Source organism: Brachyhypopomus gauderio, unplaced genomic scaffold (genome assembly GCF_052324685.1).
Source record: "Brachyhypopomus gauderio isolate BG-103 unplaced genomic scaffold, BGAUD_0.2 sc241, whole genome shotgun sequence".
NCBI classification, from domain to species: Eukaryota; Metazoa; Chordata; class Actinopteri; order Gymnotiformes; family Hypopomidae; genus Brachyhypopomus; species Brachyhypopomus gauderio.
In genome coordinates, this window is record NW_027507062.1 from 25,846 (window position 1) to 42,058 (window position 16,213).

The 16,213-nt window shown below is 43.2% G+C and overlaps 2 protein-coding genes across 3 annotated transcripts; one reads left to right on the forward strand and one right to left on the reverse strand.

The window, feature by feature from the left end:
• Positions 1–226: 226 nt before the first annotated feature.
• Positions 227–5,614, reverse strand: naa50 (N-alpha-acetyltransferase 50, NatE catalytic subunit). 2 transcript variants are annotated; one of them, XM_076995741.1, is made up of 5 exons: positions 5,365–5,614; positions 3,152–3,285; positions 2,948–3,067; positions 2,564–2,630; positions 227–2,347 (listed from the first exon to the last, which is right to left on the reverse strand). In XM_076995741.1, the coding sequence occupies exons 1-5, from the start codon at positions 5,370–5,372 to the stop codon at positions 2,170–2,172; spliced, it is 507 nt and encodes a 168-aa protein (XP_076851856.1). In that variant the 5' UTR covers positions 5,373–5,614; the 3' UTR covers positions 227–2,169. The 2 variants fall into 2 exon arrangements, with proteins under 2 accessions (XP_076851856.1, XP_076851855.1); XM_076995740.1 differs by having other exon boundaries at positions 3,152–3,288; positions 5,365–5,613.
• A 2,216-nt stretch (positions 5,615–7,830) lies between these two features.
• atp6v1ab (ATPase H+ transporting V1 subunit Ab) lies at positions 7,831–15,981 on the forward strand. The gene is made up of 15 exons (XM_076995742.1): positions 7,831–7,965; positions 9,760–9,856; positions 9,977–10,105; positions 10,485–10,699; positions 11,161–11,298; positions 11,397–11,548; positions 13,086–13,248; positions 13,345–13,453; positions 13,586–13,708; positions 13,795–13,909; positions 14,103–14,166; positions 14,247–14,450; positions 14,570–14,664; positions 14,845–15,016; positions 15,337–15,981. Exons 2-15 carry the CDS (start codon positions 9,775–9,777, stop codon positions 15,427–15,429), a joined length of 1,854 nt encoding a protein of 617 aa, XP_076851857.1. The 5' UTR covers positions 7,831–7,965; positions 9,760–9,774; the 3' UTR covers positions 15,430–15,981.
• The last annotated feature ends 232 nt before the right edge of the window (positions 15,982–16,213 follow it).

Consider the following 16,213-nt stretch of genomic DNA (forward strand, 5'->3'; position numbering starts at 1 on the left):
TGAGCTTTAAAAATAATCTTTGGGACGTGTTTAGTGCATTGCAGTGCAAATTAAAAATATGTGGCCTTTACACTCTCATTCCCACCCCCGCACACCTCCTTTGGAGATATAAAAGTTGGAGGAATTCATGGCAAATAACGATATTTGGTTACAGGTTGAGGACGACAGCACCCAGCCTCAATTTTTTTGTTTGCTTTAAATGTTAACAGTATGTTCTCACAAATAATGCAAATAGTAATTTTTTTATTTAGAGGTTTAAAAGTTTTACAATATAGAGCTCCAGAAAAGACAAAACTCTTCAAAGAAAGAAAGAAAACATGCTTGTACTACAATGGAGAGGGCGTGTGCCACCGGGCATGCAGTGTCATGGCTTCTCCTGGGGGTCTGGTCTTCCCAGTTCCCTATAAGGAACCTACAAATAAAAACTTAGGCTATCCCACAATGCAAATAGGAAATGGATGGTTGTCAGTGAACATCACTGAAATGATAGCGATACACTGGAAGAAGATTTTTAGCTGGCAGTGTTCAAAAGAGGACACCGCTATGCTCAAAATCTGCACCCAGGCAATATATGAACCACAACCTGCTTCACATCGCACCGTTTCCAACTGTGAAAGGTCTGAGGGACAAAAATTCAGGCTGAATTCATTATCAAGAAAACTGATTACAACCTTTGGAGGAATTATTTCTCCCAGAATGTGAGGCCAATGCTAGTACTTTGTACCAGATGAACCTGTGTTCAGGGTCCAAAAATGAACCATCAACATCACCAAGGCTTACATTCAGCATAAATTCACATCAATAGGCTTTGTTTCAGAGAAAAAAATATTACATTTTAGGCTGATGTCACGTTTACCTGTCTCAGCAGTTAATCTGCTCTAAAAATAGGTCTCAAAAGCAATTCAAAAGGAATAAATGAAACACAGCCAATAACATCCTATCTAGCTATTAAACATATTTTGTGGTAATGTTCCAAAATGGAAAGAAGATGGATATACTCTGCAGTATTTGAAGACACTGGAATTGTCTATTAACTGCGTACTGCAAAAAATTTCTTTTAAGTGCATATTTTGCCACATTTTAAAGCAATTCAACCACAAGAATGGAAAAGGATGTGTACATTCAAATATTACTTATTTAGTTAATGAAGCCTATTGAAATGATTGTTTATGGAATGTGAGCTTGTGGCAAAGCACGTGTCTACGTTGGGACGTGTGGAAACAGGGTCCCAGCTTATGGGGTAACCACCAACACAGCAAATCTGTTCTGCGGAACTGATATTCACAACTCTTTTTCCAATCACCAGCACCCCAGGAAAAGCCATGAAACAATCAGCAGTGATGGTGGTGGTGGGGGAAGGGGGTATTAAATAATGGGCAGAGAAACAAAGACATTCAGATATGAGAGCGGAGTGAATTTCCCCAATCTCTCACACTCTGAAACAGTTTTACCATGTTGCCTTTTGTTGAGGGAGCTATGCGATCCTACTGCCCTCCAGGTTCAGTAGGCTGGGAGAAGACTGACATCATCTGTATGTAGTACTCCTCCACTGCGTACTGCCTGGAAAATGAAACATGCCTCAACCACCAGGAGGCTGGTGTCCTTCTCCACGTGTCCTTGGGCTTAGGTGATGAGGTGACCAAGTTCCAAATGTCACCAAGACGATCCACAGCATGACCCCAAGGCTGCAAGCTAGGACCATCTCACGTCAGAAAATGTTCTATTTAAAAGAATTTCCCCCTCTTTTTAGTTTGTCTTGTCCAAACAACAAAAGTCATGCCCCCTTGCCTTTAACAATTTTAACCAAAATGCAAACAGTATGCTTACATAACCGTCACCATGTCTACTGTGGTGAGTACAAGTAAGCAGCTTTTTGGAGCATGTATGTATTCTGCCTGAAAAGAAAAGAAACTCGCGTTTAATTTCAAATCTAAATGGGAAAAAAAGAAAAGAAAATGCAAAACCGATGGGGACTTTGTTTTTGTTTGTTTAGTTTTTTTTTGTTTTATATTTTTTTGCAAAATAAAATGCAGCAATTTTTATGGTCTCATTTTTCTCTTTAAATTGCCCTCTGAAAAAAAGTGGTGTATCTATAGACCCTGGGGCATCTGTCACAGTTCCATTCTAGGCGTGCGGACCGGGACGAATTGCTCTAGTGCGCTTCTGTGGCTACTCAGCCTTGTGCAGCTCTCCTGCTGGGGGTGCACATGGGTTACGCAGGCTCTTCTGGAGGACGTGGGCGTCTGCTGGCTCTATCCTCTTGTAATAGTTCTTTTTTGTTTCAATGATCTCAAAGCCAAACTTCTGGTAGAAGTCAATTGCAGACTCGTTGCTGATCTGCACATGACTGGAGGAAGAGGAGGGAAGGCAGGGATTTAATAGATTATTAATTGCTCAATTTAGAAGAAGATATAGTGTGTCACTCACGTTTCAGTTATCAGCATATAACTAACCTCCTGTACTACTTTGCATAAGCTGGCCAACGTGTTATTGTTGGATACGGAAGGTTGTCACGGTTGTAGTTTCAGCAAAGACATTAAGACATTTTCGCTTGACAACTTACAGGTAAATGTTGTCGAAAGTGCCATCCTTCTCACAAATGTTCAACACGTGGTTCAGCATCTTTGTTCCTTAAATCAGAGCAATAAATTAACTTCCATCTCATTTTTTTTAAACCAAAGACTTAAAATGATTTAACAAACTTTTAGCAGCATATTTTCCCTTTGTCTTTTTACCCCTTTCAAATGTAACAATATTATATTTAAACTTGAGTAGAACAAATAAGAAAATGTGCTTCGTTCAAAAGACAGATTATAGTCAACAAGCAAACTGCCAGTGTGCACTCACTGCAGGAATCCAACATCAGATGACTCCATTTATAGTTTGGATATAGTAGTATAGGTCAGGCTTTTTAGGTTTGGTCTGACTGTGTTCAAGGACGCCTCACCTATGCCCAGTCTGCGGTAGGGTGCTAGACAGCCGAGTGTCATGATGTACAATCTCTTCTGGTTCTGAGAATGGTCCACCCTACAGCATACTGCTCCAACGGCGATGTCATTGAAGTACGCTGCAATCCAAGAGTGAAGAAATAAACCTCAATCTAACCCTATGCCAAAACACTTTTAGTGTGTGTGTTTACTCAGTTACTTACCTAGCTTAGCAAGCTCCCCTACTTCTAGTACATCTTTGTAGAACTTGTCATTGTAACTGACGGGGAAGATGACTTGGTTTAGACGTTTGAGCTGTTTAATGTTGTGGGGGGTAACGTCCCCCAGCTCGATCCGGCTACTGGAACAAAAGCAATATGGTCAACTGGTTGTGCACTGGAAACCAAAAAACAAACTAAGAATGAAAAAGCAGAAGTTTCTTCCTCAACAAAAACAACAACAATAGAACAACTGGCTCATTGATTTAAAATAGAGTTTATATATTGTTTTGTACATTGGATGCGGGTCTTAAATGTGGGCCACATGTTAAACTAAAGAAACTTTTTATAGACTGTCACACCTTTTTCTTTTTTTATTTTTGCTTTAATGTCATCAACAATTAGCTTAAACAGCTTTGTTTCTTTGTGTTAGCTAACCTGTACAAATGAATTTGCTGATAAAGGGTAAATAGGCTTTGCAGGCCTGTTCATGTGAGCAACAACCTGCCATCTCCGTCACCAACACTCAAACAACCTTCCTTTGACTACACACATTTGGTTAAATATAATTTAATCATAGTTCAAAGCTGTCAAATTAGAAGCAATTCGCCAGCTATATGTAATGTAACTAGCCTGAACATGCCTTTATGACTACCAGGTTCAAGTGTTTACCAGAAGTTTGAGCTGCTTCCAATTGACCCCAGTGGTGGAAGTATGGAGGTATTTATAGGGTGCTTGCATGCTAAACTTCCACAACCATCTAACAGCTGCGTGTCATGTTTTTTAGGTCGCACTTCTCCTGCCAGTACACGACCAGTACAGTTTAGCAAGTACGCTGGTATATCTGTTCAGGAGTAAACTAATCTTCCACAGATTTTTTTGGCTTCACCTTTCAGCCTTTAAAACTGGACAGAACCAGGAGTAACTTAACTGTACTACCTGTCCTGAATGTACTGGGCATGAAAAAGGCAGTGTACTACAGCATAGATACTACACTCCTCAACAGGTCAGCACTCGGGTCGCATTTACAAAGCTCGCATTAAGAGCTGAAAACCAGTGTCTGAGTTCAGAAACCCTTCCACAATCCAGTAATCCTAGACCAGTTTCCATCTCGTATTGATACACTGACTTGACAGTACGACCAGGTGAGGATTTACACAAAACCCACCCACCAAGATGCTAGAAAAACACCAAACATCGGGGACAAAATGAGATTTCCAACCTTCTTAAAGCCAGATTTCCCTCAGACAGCCACTACTGGTACTACACCTGATAACTCAGACAGCCACTACTGAAGTGTACTACACCTGATAACTCAGACAGCCACTACTGAAGTGTACTACACCTGATAACTCAGACAGCCACTACTGAAGTGTACTACACCTGATAACTCACAGCCAACTTCGGCTAAAGGCGTTTAAGTGAGCAGCTAGCAGTAATGTCATCTAGGTGAACACACTGAGTGGAGCAAACACCAGCCTGAACACAACCAACAACGACTTCACGACGGTCTGCCTGACCAAAGTAACGTTATCCGCAAATGTACCGGCCCAACACACACTAACTAGCCGTGGAGGACCGAGCTGAGCCCCCTAAACGCCCGGACACCCAGGAGCTCGTAGCCGGCTAGCCCACGCTAGCTAGCGCCTTAGCCGTTGACATGGTGACGCTAACCCACATTCTTCTTCATATCAACGCGTTTGAGAGGCGGATGAATATCCGGAAAATACGATATTTAAAAGTACACAGAGGTACAAAGAAAGTAGAAACGGACATTTATTTATCGTATAACTGAGAAAAAATAACAAAATAAACAAAATAAAACCCCTCAGGCGCGGTGCTCGACTAGCAGACTAACCGTGCTAAGCTAGTTAGCGTGCTAAGCTAACTAGCCTCTTGGTCTGACTCGACACTTTCCGACTCGGGCCAGCCAGCGGGGAGCGCGACGAGCCGCGGTGGCCCGGGTGGTTCGGGTGTACCGGGCCCGGTTACAAACACGCAGCCGCGCGTCTGATGGGCCGACACCGGACCGCCCGCGGGTCGAGACGTGTTTAAAACGGGCCGAGCGGGTGTGAACACTTCGCTCTTGCCGCGCGGAGGCAGCTAGGCGGGTAACGGCGGAGCCGACTCCCCCCTCCCCTCCGGGAGAAGAGCGGGGAGGACGGATCGACGTCGGCCGCGGCGGCCAGGACGGGGAGGGCGGATCCAGACACACTCACCCTTTCATGTTGGACGGAACTCGTCGGTGGTTCAAGGCGCGGACGTCGACACAACGGCTCGGTCCAGACGGAGAACTCGTGCTAACTTCGGCCCGTGATCCGCTCCGCGCTGTGGCCACCACATGTATGTTGCTAACGAACTAGCTAGCAGTTCCCCAGCCCCGCTACTGCCACTGCCGCTGCTGCCGCTCTGGGCGCTTCTGTCAACTCGCTCAGGTCGTGTTACCGTGAACCAGCCACAGCGAGCAACGGGAAGACGTTCCGGAAGTACCGGAAGTGGCATTTGGGAAGCTGCTAAGAGAATAAAAGTCCTTATAGTTGAAAATGGTGTGATGTTCACATTAAGTGGCAGCAGACTTTGCTTTGATTACGTTAATAAAATGAAATGAAATGAATTGAACCTTTATTGTCATTACACAGTGTACTTGTACATTGCGCAACGAAATTGGATTACAACCCCCTCCCCCTCTTGGTGCAATAGAAAATAGATTTTTTTTTATGGTATAGAAAATCTTAAATATACACAAATTACAGATTAAGAGCTACGATGTATTGCACGATGTATTGCTACGATGTAATACATTGCGATGTATTAAATCAAATCAAATCAAAATTTATTTGCATAACGCTTTTCACAACACATGTTGTCACAAAGCGCTTTACAGGATTTACAAGGTTAACAATACTATGGGTCCAAATCCCTAATGAGCAAGCCAAAGGCGACAGTGGCAAGGAAAAACTCCCTATGATGGTGGGGAATAGGAAAAAACCTCGGGAGGACCAAGACTCAAAAGGGAACCCGTCCTCCATTGGGCGGCCCGTTAACACACAAATTACACAGAATCAATTTATACAGACGAACACACAAGTCAAACACAAATCACACAATCAGACTAAGTATAAGGTAGCTAGAATGAAAATACATTCATACATTTTATACATACTTTTATACAAATTACAAATCATAATTGAATAAATATACGTATCCTCACTGCACTCACCAAGGAATGCAAAATGTATGTCACAGTAATACTTTCCTTTGTAGGCTACCTTTATAAAGACCTTTGCTCCATTCGAAATGCCACACTTCCCTCCTATTCAGTACACCAAAACAGTACGAGATAACAGGTAGTGTGTACGAGGTTATGACATAGTGTTTCATATTAGGCTTTTTTAATGTACAGTTATCGAGGATTGTTTTAGCGTTAATTTGGGTTATTAGGTTTGTTAACATACTTTAGAAAATCAACAATAAATATTTATAAAGTGAGGTAATAAATATATTTTTATAAAGTAAAAAGTATTTACTGAGGTCGGTTTGAAATGATCTTTAGAAAACCTGAGCGATTAAAAACAATGCCCTGAAATGAGCCACCACCTCACACACACCCGACCTCTCTCTTGCTTTAACACCAGATGCGCTGCAGCAGCAGTTCAGTTCAGCGAGTGGAAGGAAGCGTCTTCAGCACAACACACACGGTCACAGATAGATTTCTTCTCCCGTGCCCCACCAGTCAGGTTACATACACATCAAGTCAAATCGTACCATTTGCCCTCTAAGCCCAACGTAAAATCATTTTGTTGTGCAGTAAAATGTCTCATACAGCACCAAACTACTAAGCATTTTTAGCCGACTGATCACCTGATAAACTAGTCGCTCTACCCAAATCAATGATAGATAACGTGAGGACGACCACATACAAATAATTAAGGTAGAGTTTGCAAATCTATGTGTTAAGCTGAACGTCTTCTGTTGTATAGGTTTTGATAGGCAACATAAATTAACACATTCATTTGTGAAAGAAGAAACGGGAAGTTCCCCATTACCTGTGAAAAATGCCCATCTGCATTCATGTAATGACAACACTCAGTAGCCTATAACTCCTTCTCGTACTTTTTGGTCTTTTTACTGTCTTAATTGTAGGCCTATATTGATTTACTAATTGCAAAATATATGCAACAAGGCCTGCAGACAGTGGAGGGTAAACAGAAGTTAACTGAATGACATGACTGTGTATAGTTAATATTGGATATGAATTTTAAATTTTATCAGTTCGCTGCGTGACTTTTCTCCATTGAAAACTCACATTTAGAGAATGTTACAAATAAAATGTCAAATTCAACATGTTCATTCAACATGTGCTTGTAATTTTTTTTATAATGAAGTGTTCCACGTGCGCTAAAAAGTGCCCTTCACCCCCCCCCCCCCCCCGAGCACTTGCCCCCCAAAATGTCTGTGCACGCCACTGACATATAATATAATAATATATGTCAACTATAATTAGAGAGATACATAAGCAAGGAAGTGATGGGAATGATAAATAATTATCACATTTGTGTGTATTTATATACATGTGTATCTATGTAATTCTTAAGAGTACTAAGAATCCTTCTTGATGGTCAGTAGTCCAGGGCCGTGGAGTCCTCTAGTATTACCAACGTGGTTTTACTGGCGTCCAGCAGGTGGCACTGTGGGCGTTTCCCCCATAATGTCCTACACTATTCGCATCGAGTGAGTAAAGTCAGCTGATCCTTCCTGTTCGCTTTATCACTTCATTTGGGAAGAATATCTGGAGCTTAGCGGTCGTCTCATCATTTCAGGTCATTCATAATTATTCGTTTTACGACCGTTAAATTCATTGTTTTCATCTCAACGGTTCTGTTGTGGTCCAGTAACGTTTGTTTTCATTGTAAATTCAGACACGGTAGCTCGCTAGCTAGCTGGCTAATTGATTACTGGGTAGCGAGGTTAGCTAGTCAACATGTTTATTTATTTATTTGTGTTCTTTGACGTTTTCTCCGCTTGATGTATTATTGGTGTGTGTGTGTGTGTGTGATATTACATATCTGTTGTGATTTGTACTGTAAATCGACCTTGGGCACGAGAGAGGCGGTAATTATAGAGCGTTAAATGTAACGTATTTATATTTTTATTATTTTCACAACATTAATTCTGATCGTTAATATCACGTCTTCTTTTGCGATATCAGGACACGGCGTGTGTGTGTGTGTGGGGGGGGGGGGGTGTCAGGTTATGGATGTTTGTCATCTTGCTAGCTCAGCTACGTTAATAAGATGTTAATTTCCTCTAATGTTTCCAGCCCCCGTAGTCTTGCACGATAACGGTCCACGTTATTCTTTTACACTATTGCACTCGCTTCTTTGCCAAATGCAGTTTATTTATAGTTTCTCTTGCGCTAGTTATCAGTATAGACACGAAGTGTCACCATTCTTGTTAAAACAACATAAAATAGGATGCTCAAATTCTGAAATGTTCTGAATGTATTTGCAGGTGGTACCGTGTAGATGATGTTCAATATCCTGTATGTTTAGTATTTAGTGATGTTATAAAAGTGCACAATTGAGCAGGATCATGGTCATGTAAATACAGAACAATGTGACATCTCTGCTCTTGGAGATGGAGGTCAGGGCAAAGTGAATCTAGGCTCCATGGGAATTACATTTCTCAAATATAGTTTTTGTCACTACAGTGACTGTTATATCAGTGGGTAATTTCCGGGTGTCAAATACGCACACCATTGCACATTCAGTGAAACACCAGTGTAGAAAGGGCTGAGTCATGTGATGTTTGATCACGAGTTAAACTTGTTCCTTTTTATTTGGGATATTGGTTGTTTTAAGATTCTTTTACTTTCCCCGTTTGTTAATAAGTAGTAGATTGAGGTTTGATTCTTAGATTTGTTTCATTTTCTTTTTGTGTCTTATTTAGTTTATACCTTGTATTCTATCCTTATAAACAAAAATGCAGTTGTGAAGATGTAAAGGCAATAGTTATTCTTTAATAAACATCTTTGTCCCAGTTTCTGCCAGTCAAATGATTAAGTGCAAGTTTCTCTCAGTGATTTGCCTCCACACAGACTCCTAAGGTATACTCCAGTGTGTGTGAGACTTACTTCATGGCCAGGAGTTGTAATGTTTCCTAGTGCAGTTAGGAACTCCTCCTCAAAACTGCTGTGTCATTTTGAGGTGCTGAAGCTACAATGTATGATGCAAATTGCATAAATCTTTGTAAAATAAATGCTAAATAACAATACATAATTAAATGAAGAGTAGAATTCCAGAATGGAGTCAGTTTGGTTATTTTGAAAATAAAATGTTATATATAGAAGTTTCATAACAAATATTGAGTATTATCAGATGCTATTCCTTCATGACTGTAGACTAATACATACTTTAAAATTTCATAAAATCTCACTGATGACACCCTTATTCTAATGCTGTTAATACAAACAGGTTTAATGTGGCATTTGATTCTGATTAAGAGGTGTACAGTTTTTGCACAAAATAAATACAACAGCTGTACTGAATCAGCAGCCACAACTGAATTAGCTGTATTTCTCATGAATGATGTTTGATACTGCTGTCTCATTTTAGTCGCACACTCTAGACATGGACTTCTCCAAACTGCCCAAGATTCGAGATGAGGAGCGGGAGGGACAGTTTGGATACGTGCACGGCGTATCTGGCCCTGGTCAGTAGTGCGGAGAGAGAGAACCGCCTCATCTTTCACTCTTATTGATAGCATGCAAATGCTGAGGACCTTTTGAAGTCACGCAGGCATCTTGTTCCCATGTGTGGGTGTGTCCTGCAGTGGTGACGGCGTCCAGCATGGCTGGGGCCGCCATGTATGAGCTGGTGCGTGTGGGCCACAGCGAGCTGGTGGGGGAGATCATCCGTCTGGAGGGAGACATGGCCACCATTCAGGTGTACGAGGAGACTTGTATCCTTTACCCACAATGCATCAGCTGCACCTCTCCGCGGTGTGTGAAACAGGAGATGGTACTGGACATGCTGCATCATATGAAATATTAATGATAATAATAGAGTAGTAATAAAAGTAATAATTCTGCATTTTATTTACATATATTTAAATATATTTAAATATTTAACATTTTACATATATTTTATGTGTAGAAAGTGCTTCTTAAGCAAAAAAAAAAAGCAGATTAAGGAAACAAAATGGATGTAGGGTGTGCAGTTAAGGCCATTTGGTACCAGCCAAGTGATCCGTGGATGTTCTCAGCCCCCCCCCCCCCCCCCCCCCCGAGTTCACTGCCTCAGGCGTCCTGCTGTGATTAATGTTCCTGAGCGCTGCTCAGCTGGTGTGTGTGTTGGCGATCCAGTCCTGCGCACTGGGAAGCCCCTCTCTGTGGAACTGGGACCAGGGATCATGGGTTCTATTTTTGACGGCATCCAGCGTCCACTCAAAGACATCAACGACCTGACCAAGAGCATCTACATCCCCCGAGGAGTCAACATCAGTGCCCTCAGCCATCACCTCAAATGGGAGTTCTCTCCCGTCAAGGGCCTGCGGGTGCGTCCTCGTGCATCGAAGGGTCGCACTTCACTCGAGTGATTTTCAATACAAATGAACAGAAACAACATTTCTAGCAAATAATAAGCTTTAATAGCAAATAATAGGTTTATTAGCAAATATGATATGCCATAGTGCTTCTGTTTGTTGATGTCCAAGACTCGGGAGATCTTGAGAGCTAATCTGTGTGGGTAAATGAAATATGTATAATTGATTATAGGTCAGATTATAAAGGATCTAAATCACACAGTAGAAAAAAATTATATAATACCACAAATGTATGAAAATCTGCATAATATGCATATGATCAGATTGTGTTATATTTCAGCACTGACACATTTAGCACACTGTGACTTTGATTTCCTTCTCACAGAATGCACACCCAGAAAGATCACAGCATTTCTGCTTGTCAGATGTCTATGGTTTGGTTACACATTTTGAGTCCTTCTCTTTCCTCTCAGGTTGGCAGTCACATCACCGGGGGCGACATCTATGGGATGGTTTCTGAGAACTCTCTAATTAAGCACAAAATCATGCTCCCTCCCAAAAACCGAGGCACTGTCACCTATCTGGCCCCACCTGGCAGCTACGACGTCTCGGTGAGCTCTCGCTAGTTGATCTGAGCCGTTAATAACCTGGCAGAAGCTGATGTTGCGCTGTATGTACATTTATGTGTGTGTGTGTGTGTGTGTGATAGGACGTGGTCCTGGAGCTGGAGTTTGAGGGGGTGAAGGAGAAGTTCACCATGGTGCAGGTGTGGCCTGTTCGTCAGGTCCGTCCGGTTACCGAGAAGCTGCCAGCCAACTACCCGCTCCTGACTGGTCAGAGAGTGCTGGACGCCCTGTTCCCGTGAGTGGCTACCTGACACTTGGATGCATCCTGTGTGCTGAGATTCCTGTTTGATGGTCTGTAGATGATGGTGCAGTTGAACTTGTAGGCAGTCAGTCCTGGTTTGGTCAGTTCTGCATACCTTGGACAATGACCATGATTTTTGTTTCATGAACTAGCAATGTCCTGTTTATATATATATATATATATATATATATATATATATATATATATATATATATATATATATATATATATATATATATATATATATATATATAAACCCTAAAACATCTGTTCTCCACAAACTAAGTACATAGCTTTGCCAGTGACTTTCGTAAATACATATTTAGAAATCCAAGCCTTGTTAAAATCTCTGCATTCAACATCAGTCTTTCTTTTTTAAACATTGCCTGGCATATTTAAGGGCTATGAGCTGCCTGATTCACTGACGCATTCGAGTGAAGGTGCATAAGTGCAATGACTGGACAGACCCGAAATAAATACAACACAGGCCTTCAAAATAAAAGCAATATTTTGTGCACCTATCACATTGTTAATAAGCGTTGAAGTTATACATTTACTTGACTTCTAATTTATCAACAACCTTGCGAGGGTTGGTCGGACATAGAGGGCCGGATGTGGCCCGCGGGCCCTACAGAACCCAGGTCTGCTCTACAGGATTAAGATCTGTGAACTATGAAGCAAGGAGAAATCCCTGTCGTGTTCTTTGAACCATCCACAACTCTGCGACCCACGTAGTGTGGCGCTTTGTCCTGCCAGAAATGTCTTCTGCCTTAGAGTGGTAAACGGCTTCCATGAAAGGATGAGCGTGCTCACCCACAATGCTTAGGTGATCCCCACACGGTTACCCCACCTCCACCCGCCTGGACTGTTGGTGTCTGACGGGCTCATTCATTCATGCTGCTTGTACGGCCCAACAGAAACCAGGATCGGTCTAACCAAGCAATGTTTTTCCACTGCTCAGCGATTCAGCCCTTTTGCCCCTGGAGTCTCGCCTCTTTCCCCATCTGTGCGTGGGGTATAACCGACAGGTTTGCACGTGTCCATCTGGGTGTCAGCGTTGTGTTTGGCTGCAAGTTTCTCCACTGTGCGCCGCCTGTTTATCAGGACGATTCTCTGCGACCTCCTCTGGGGTCTTTTTTTTTACGTCCACAGGGTCCCCCTGTCCCACCGTTTTCAGTGTCCCTTCAATCCCACTGCGTGAGAAAAACCCCACAAGCTTGGCAGTTTTTTTAATTCTGACCCCAGCTAATCTATCACCAGTGATTCTCGTTTGAAATCGCTCAGATCACTCGGTTTTCTCGGTCTGTTGCGCGTTCACACTGAAACTTGTACATGGAGAACTTGCTCACCTGATTTGAAGCTGCACTCTGGGGTCACACAATTTCTAGACAGGGAAGCGAACACGTGTCCCCTGTAAATACACGTGTGCCTAATAAAGTGGTCAGTCAGTGTTTGTCTGCATCCGTGTTTATGTTTTGGTGTAATGTGTGTATTCTGATGGTGTGTGGTATCTGTGGTCCCGTGTCCTCAGGTGTGTGCAGGGCGGCACCACCGCCATCCCCGGCGCTTTTGGATGTGGCAAAACCGTCATCTCTCAGTCCTTGTCCAAATACTCCAACAGTGACGTCATCATCTACGTGGGCTGTGGAGAGCGCGGTAACGAGATGTCGGAAGTGCTGCGTGATTTCCCCGAGGTGCGAGAGGCCACCGCAACCCTGGCTTTGAAGTTCTCGAGGTGGCACTGGCCTGATTGGTCCTTTGAGATGATTGACTGTTCTCTTGTCCAATAGCTGACCATGGAGGTGGGCGGTAAGGTGGAGAGCATCATGAAGAGAACGGCTCTGGTGGCCAACACCTCCAACATGCCTGTGGCAGCTAGGGAGGCCTCCATTTATACAGGTGAGAGTCTTACACGCAGCACATTCCTGTAGAGATTTTCTGCAAGTCATAACCAGCACCGCAATTAATTTAATTCTTGGGTTTGCATATCATGTCTTTCATGTCTTATGTGGAACACGTTTCCCCCAATAGGAATCACTTTGTCTGAGTACTTCAGAGACATGGGCTACAACGTGAGCATGATGGCCGATTCCACCTCCCGATGGGCAGAAGCTTTGAGGGAGATATCTGGTCGTCTGGCTGAGATGCCTGCTGGTAAACATCAAAATCCAGATTTTGTAATTACAAAAGAAGGCTAGAAACCTCAGTTTCACCGTGTGTGTGTGTGTTTGTGTTAATAGATAGTGGTTACCCTGCCTACCTGGGTGCTCGTTTGGCCTCGTTTTATGAACGCGCTGGCCGGGTGAAGTGTCTTGGTAACCCTGAGCGGGAAGGCAGTGTCAGCATAGTGGGCGCGTGAGTAACGCCACTGAACACAAGGGGGAGCTGTTTGCCTTCCTTTTCCTGTCACCACTGCAGAATATGTAAAAGATCTGTTGCTTATATAAAGACCCATAATAAGTGCACAGCACGCAACCCTAAAATAGAGCTGATCCAGATTCTATTATTAGATGTTTGGAAAAATAAAAGGCTTTGGATTTTTCTGCAGTGTATCGCCCCCTGGTGGAGATTTCTCAGACCCTGTGACTTCTGCTACTCTAGGTATTGTACAGGTAAGAACTCATCAAGCGTCAGGCTTGCACACTAAAGATGCCACTTTTAATCCTCACTCACACCATTTCCCCCCTGTCAGGTGTTCTGGGGTCTTGATAAGAAACTGGCCCAGAGGAAGCACTTCCCCTCGGTGAACTGGCTGATCAGCTACAGTAAGTACACCCGGGCGCTGGACGAGTACTACGACAAGCACTTCCCTGAGTTTGTGCCTCTGCGCACAAAAGCCAAGGAGATCCTGCAGGAGGAAGAAGACCTGGCGGAGATCGTACAGCTTGTGGGAAAGGTGAGAGTTCCTGTGGGTGCGTTTACTCTTGACATAAATATCGGTCCTTTTAACCACTCGCACGAGATCTGTAAGGACGGTGAGAATATGTTTGGTCTGTTTGCTTTTGATTATGCCAGGCGTCATTGGCGGAGACGGATAAGATCACACTAGAAGTTGCCAAATTGATCAAAGATGATTTTCTGCAGCAGAATGGTTACACACCTTATGACCGGTAAATACACCTTATGACCGGTAAATACACCTTATGACCGGTAAATACATGCACAGATTTGGGCGTTTGTGTGATTGCCAAGCTGGCGTTTAAAGAATACGTGTATAACAGACCACCTGAAAACCAGTGAGCTGCTGCAAACGCCCGACATTGCCCGACCTTTCCATCTCGCATTTCCAGATTTTGTCCATTCTACAAGACGGTGGGTATCCTGTCAAACATGATCGCCTTCTACGACATGGCCCGCCACGCGGTGGAGACCACCGCACAGAGCGATAACAAGATCACCTGGGCGATCATTCGTGAGCATATGGGAGAGATTTTGTACAAGATCAGCTCCATGAAGTTTAAGGTACGCAGTTGACCGTTTCAGTTAGGGGGAGTTAACCAGAATGTATTGAATTCACATTACTGCTGTGGTCTTTAAAGGGACATCGAAAGCTGAAAATGTAGTTCAGGTCAGTTGTTTTGTGTCCAAGTGTTCATCAATTTGACATATTGGGGTTCTAGATCTGTAGCGCAGAGTTTAGGAAGGACAGCTGTGCAGGACCTTGTCTTGATGAGAAGTTCTGTCCTCCACGTGTCTTCACACATGCTGCACTGTGTGAAGATGCCATTGCGGCTCAGTCATGGTTTGCTAGTTGTCCCTAACTGTCTCTCCTCGTGTCACAGGACCCTGTGAAGGACGGCGAGGCCAAGATTAAAGCCGACTACGCCCAGCTGCACGAAGACATGCAGAACGCCTTCCGCACGCTGGAGGACTGAGGTCCCTCCCTCGGGCGGGTGGACGTACCTGAGCTCAGCTGTCCTCCTCATAGCGGTGTCCACCTTCCTGCAGTGACCCACACTGCAGCCACACATTCCACTGCTATAGGCTCTCCCTTGTTCTTATGTAACGGTCGTAGTCTGAGGTGTCTTAGCATTCATGCATGTGAACCACTTCATTCGGTGTTGTTGCTGAGTTGTGTGTGTGTGTGTGTGTCTGAGAGAGAGAGAGGTGTATTTTCATTCCCACCAACGTCTGCACAGCCTCAACCTCTGGTGTATTTTTGAGATATCTAGATGTAGATTTCATGCATTTATTTGGTGTAATTATTGTGCAAATGTTTCCCTGTGTACAGAAGATTTGGGAGCCATGTTAACTGATTTATTATTTATTGCCAACAGCTGTTGTAGTGCACTGTTTGATGTTTGGTTTTGGTTTTACTGTTTTAAGCTGTATTATCCTGTACAGCCAGCGTGTGTCTGGGGCAGTTCTCTCCTGCACTGCCCATGTGACAGTGTTTCAGTCCTGAAAGAGTAAAGTTATGAGAAATATACAGGTCTTTATTTTTATGTATTTATTTTATGTGCCCGAGTGAGAACTACATTAGTGATGTTGGATGCCTGAAGCTGATCATGTTGCTCCTGTTGAATTTACTCCCTGGAATCCTGTTCAGTCCCTGTACGTTCAGATTCTCTTTGTCAAATATATTGATCGAGTTCCTCATTACACTCCTGTCTGATAGATGTATCTCCAAAATGTATTTATTTTCAAAGCGGAGAGTAA

What these genes read in the sequence shown, in the direction of transcription:
- naa50 (XM_076995740.1), bottom strand. An exon ending in AGGGGAGCTTGCTAAGCTAG is followed by an intron (nt 3,068 to 3,151) that starts GTAAGTAACTGA and finishes CTTGGATTGCAG; the next exon opens with CGTACTTCAATGACATCGCC. An exon ending in ACTTTCGACAACATTTACCT is followed by an intron (nt 2,348 to 2,563) that starts GTAAGTTGTCAA and finishes CTCTTCCTCCAG; the next exon opens with TCATGTGCAGATCAGCAACG.
- atp6v1ab (XM_076995742.1), top strand. Translation starts at nt 9,775, where the DNA reads ATGGACTTCTCCAAACTGCCCAAGATTCGAGATGAGGAGCGGGAGGGA. An exon ending in GCACGGCGTATCTGGCCCTG is followed by an intron (nt 9,857 to 9,976) that starts GTCAGTAGTGCG and finishes TGTGTCCTGCAG; the next exon opens with TGGTGACGGCGTCCAGCATG. An exon ending in TCAGCTCCATGAAGTTTAAG is followed by an intron (nt 15,017 to 15,336) that starts GTACGCAGTTGA and finishes CTCGTGTCACAG; the next exon opens with GACCCTGTGAAGGACGGCGA.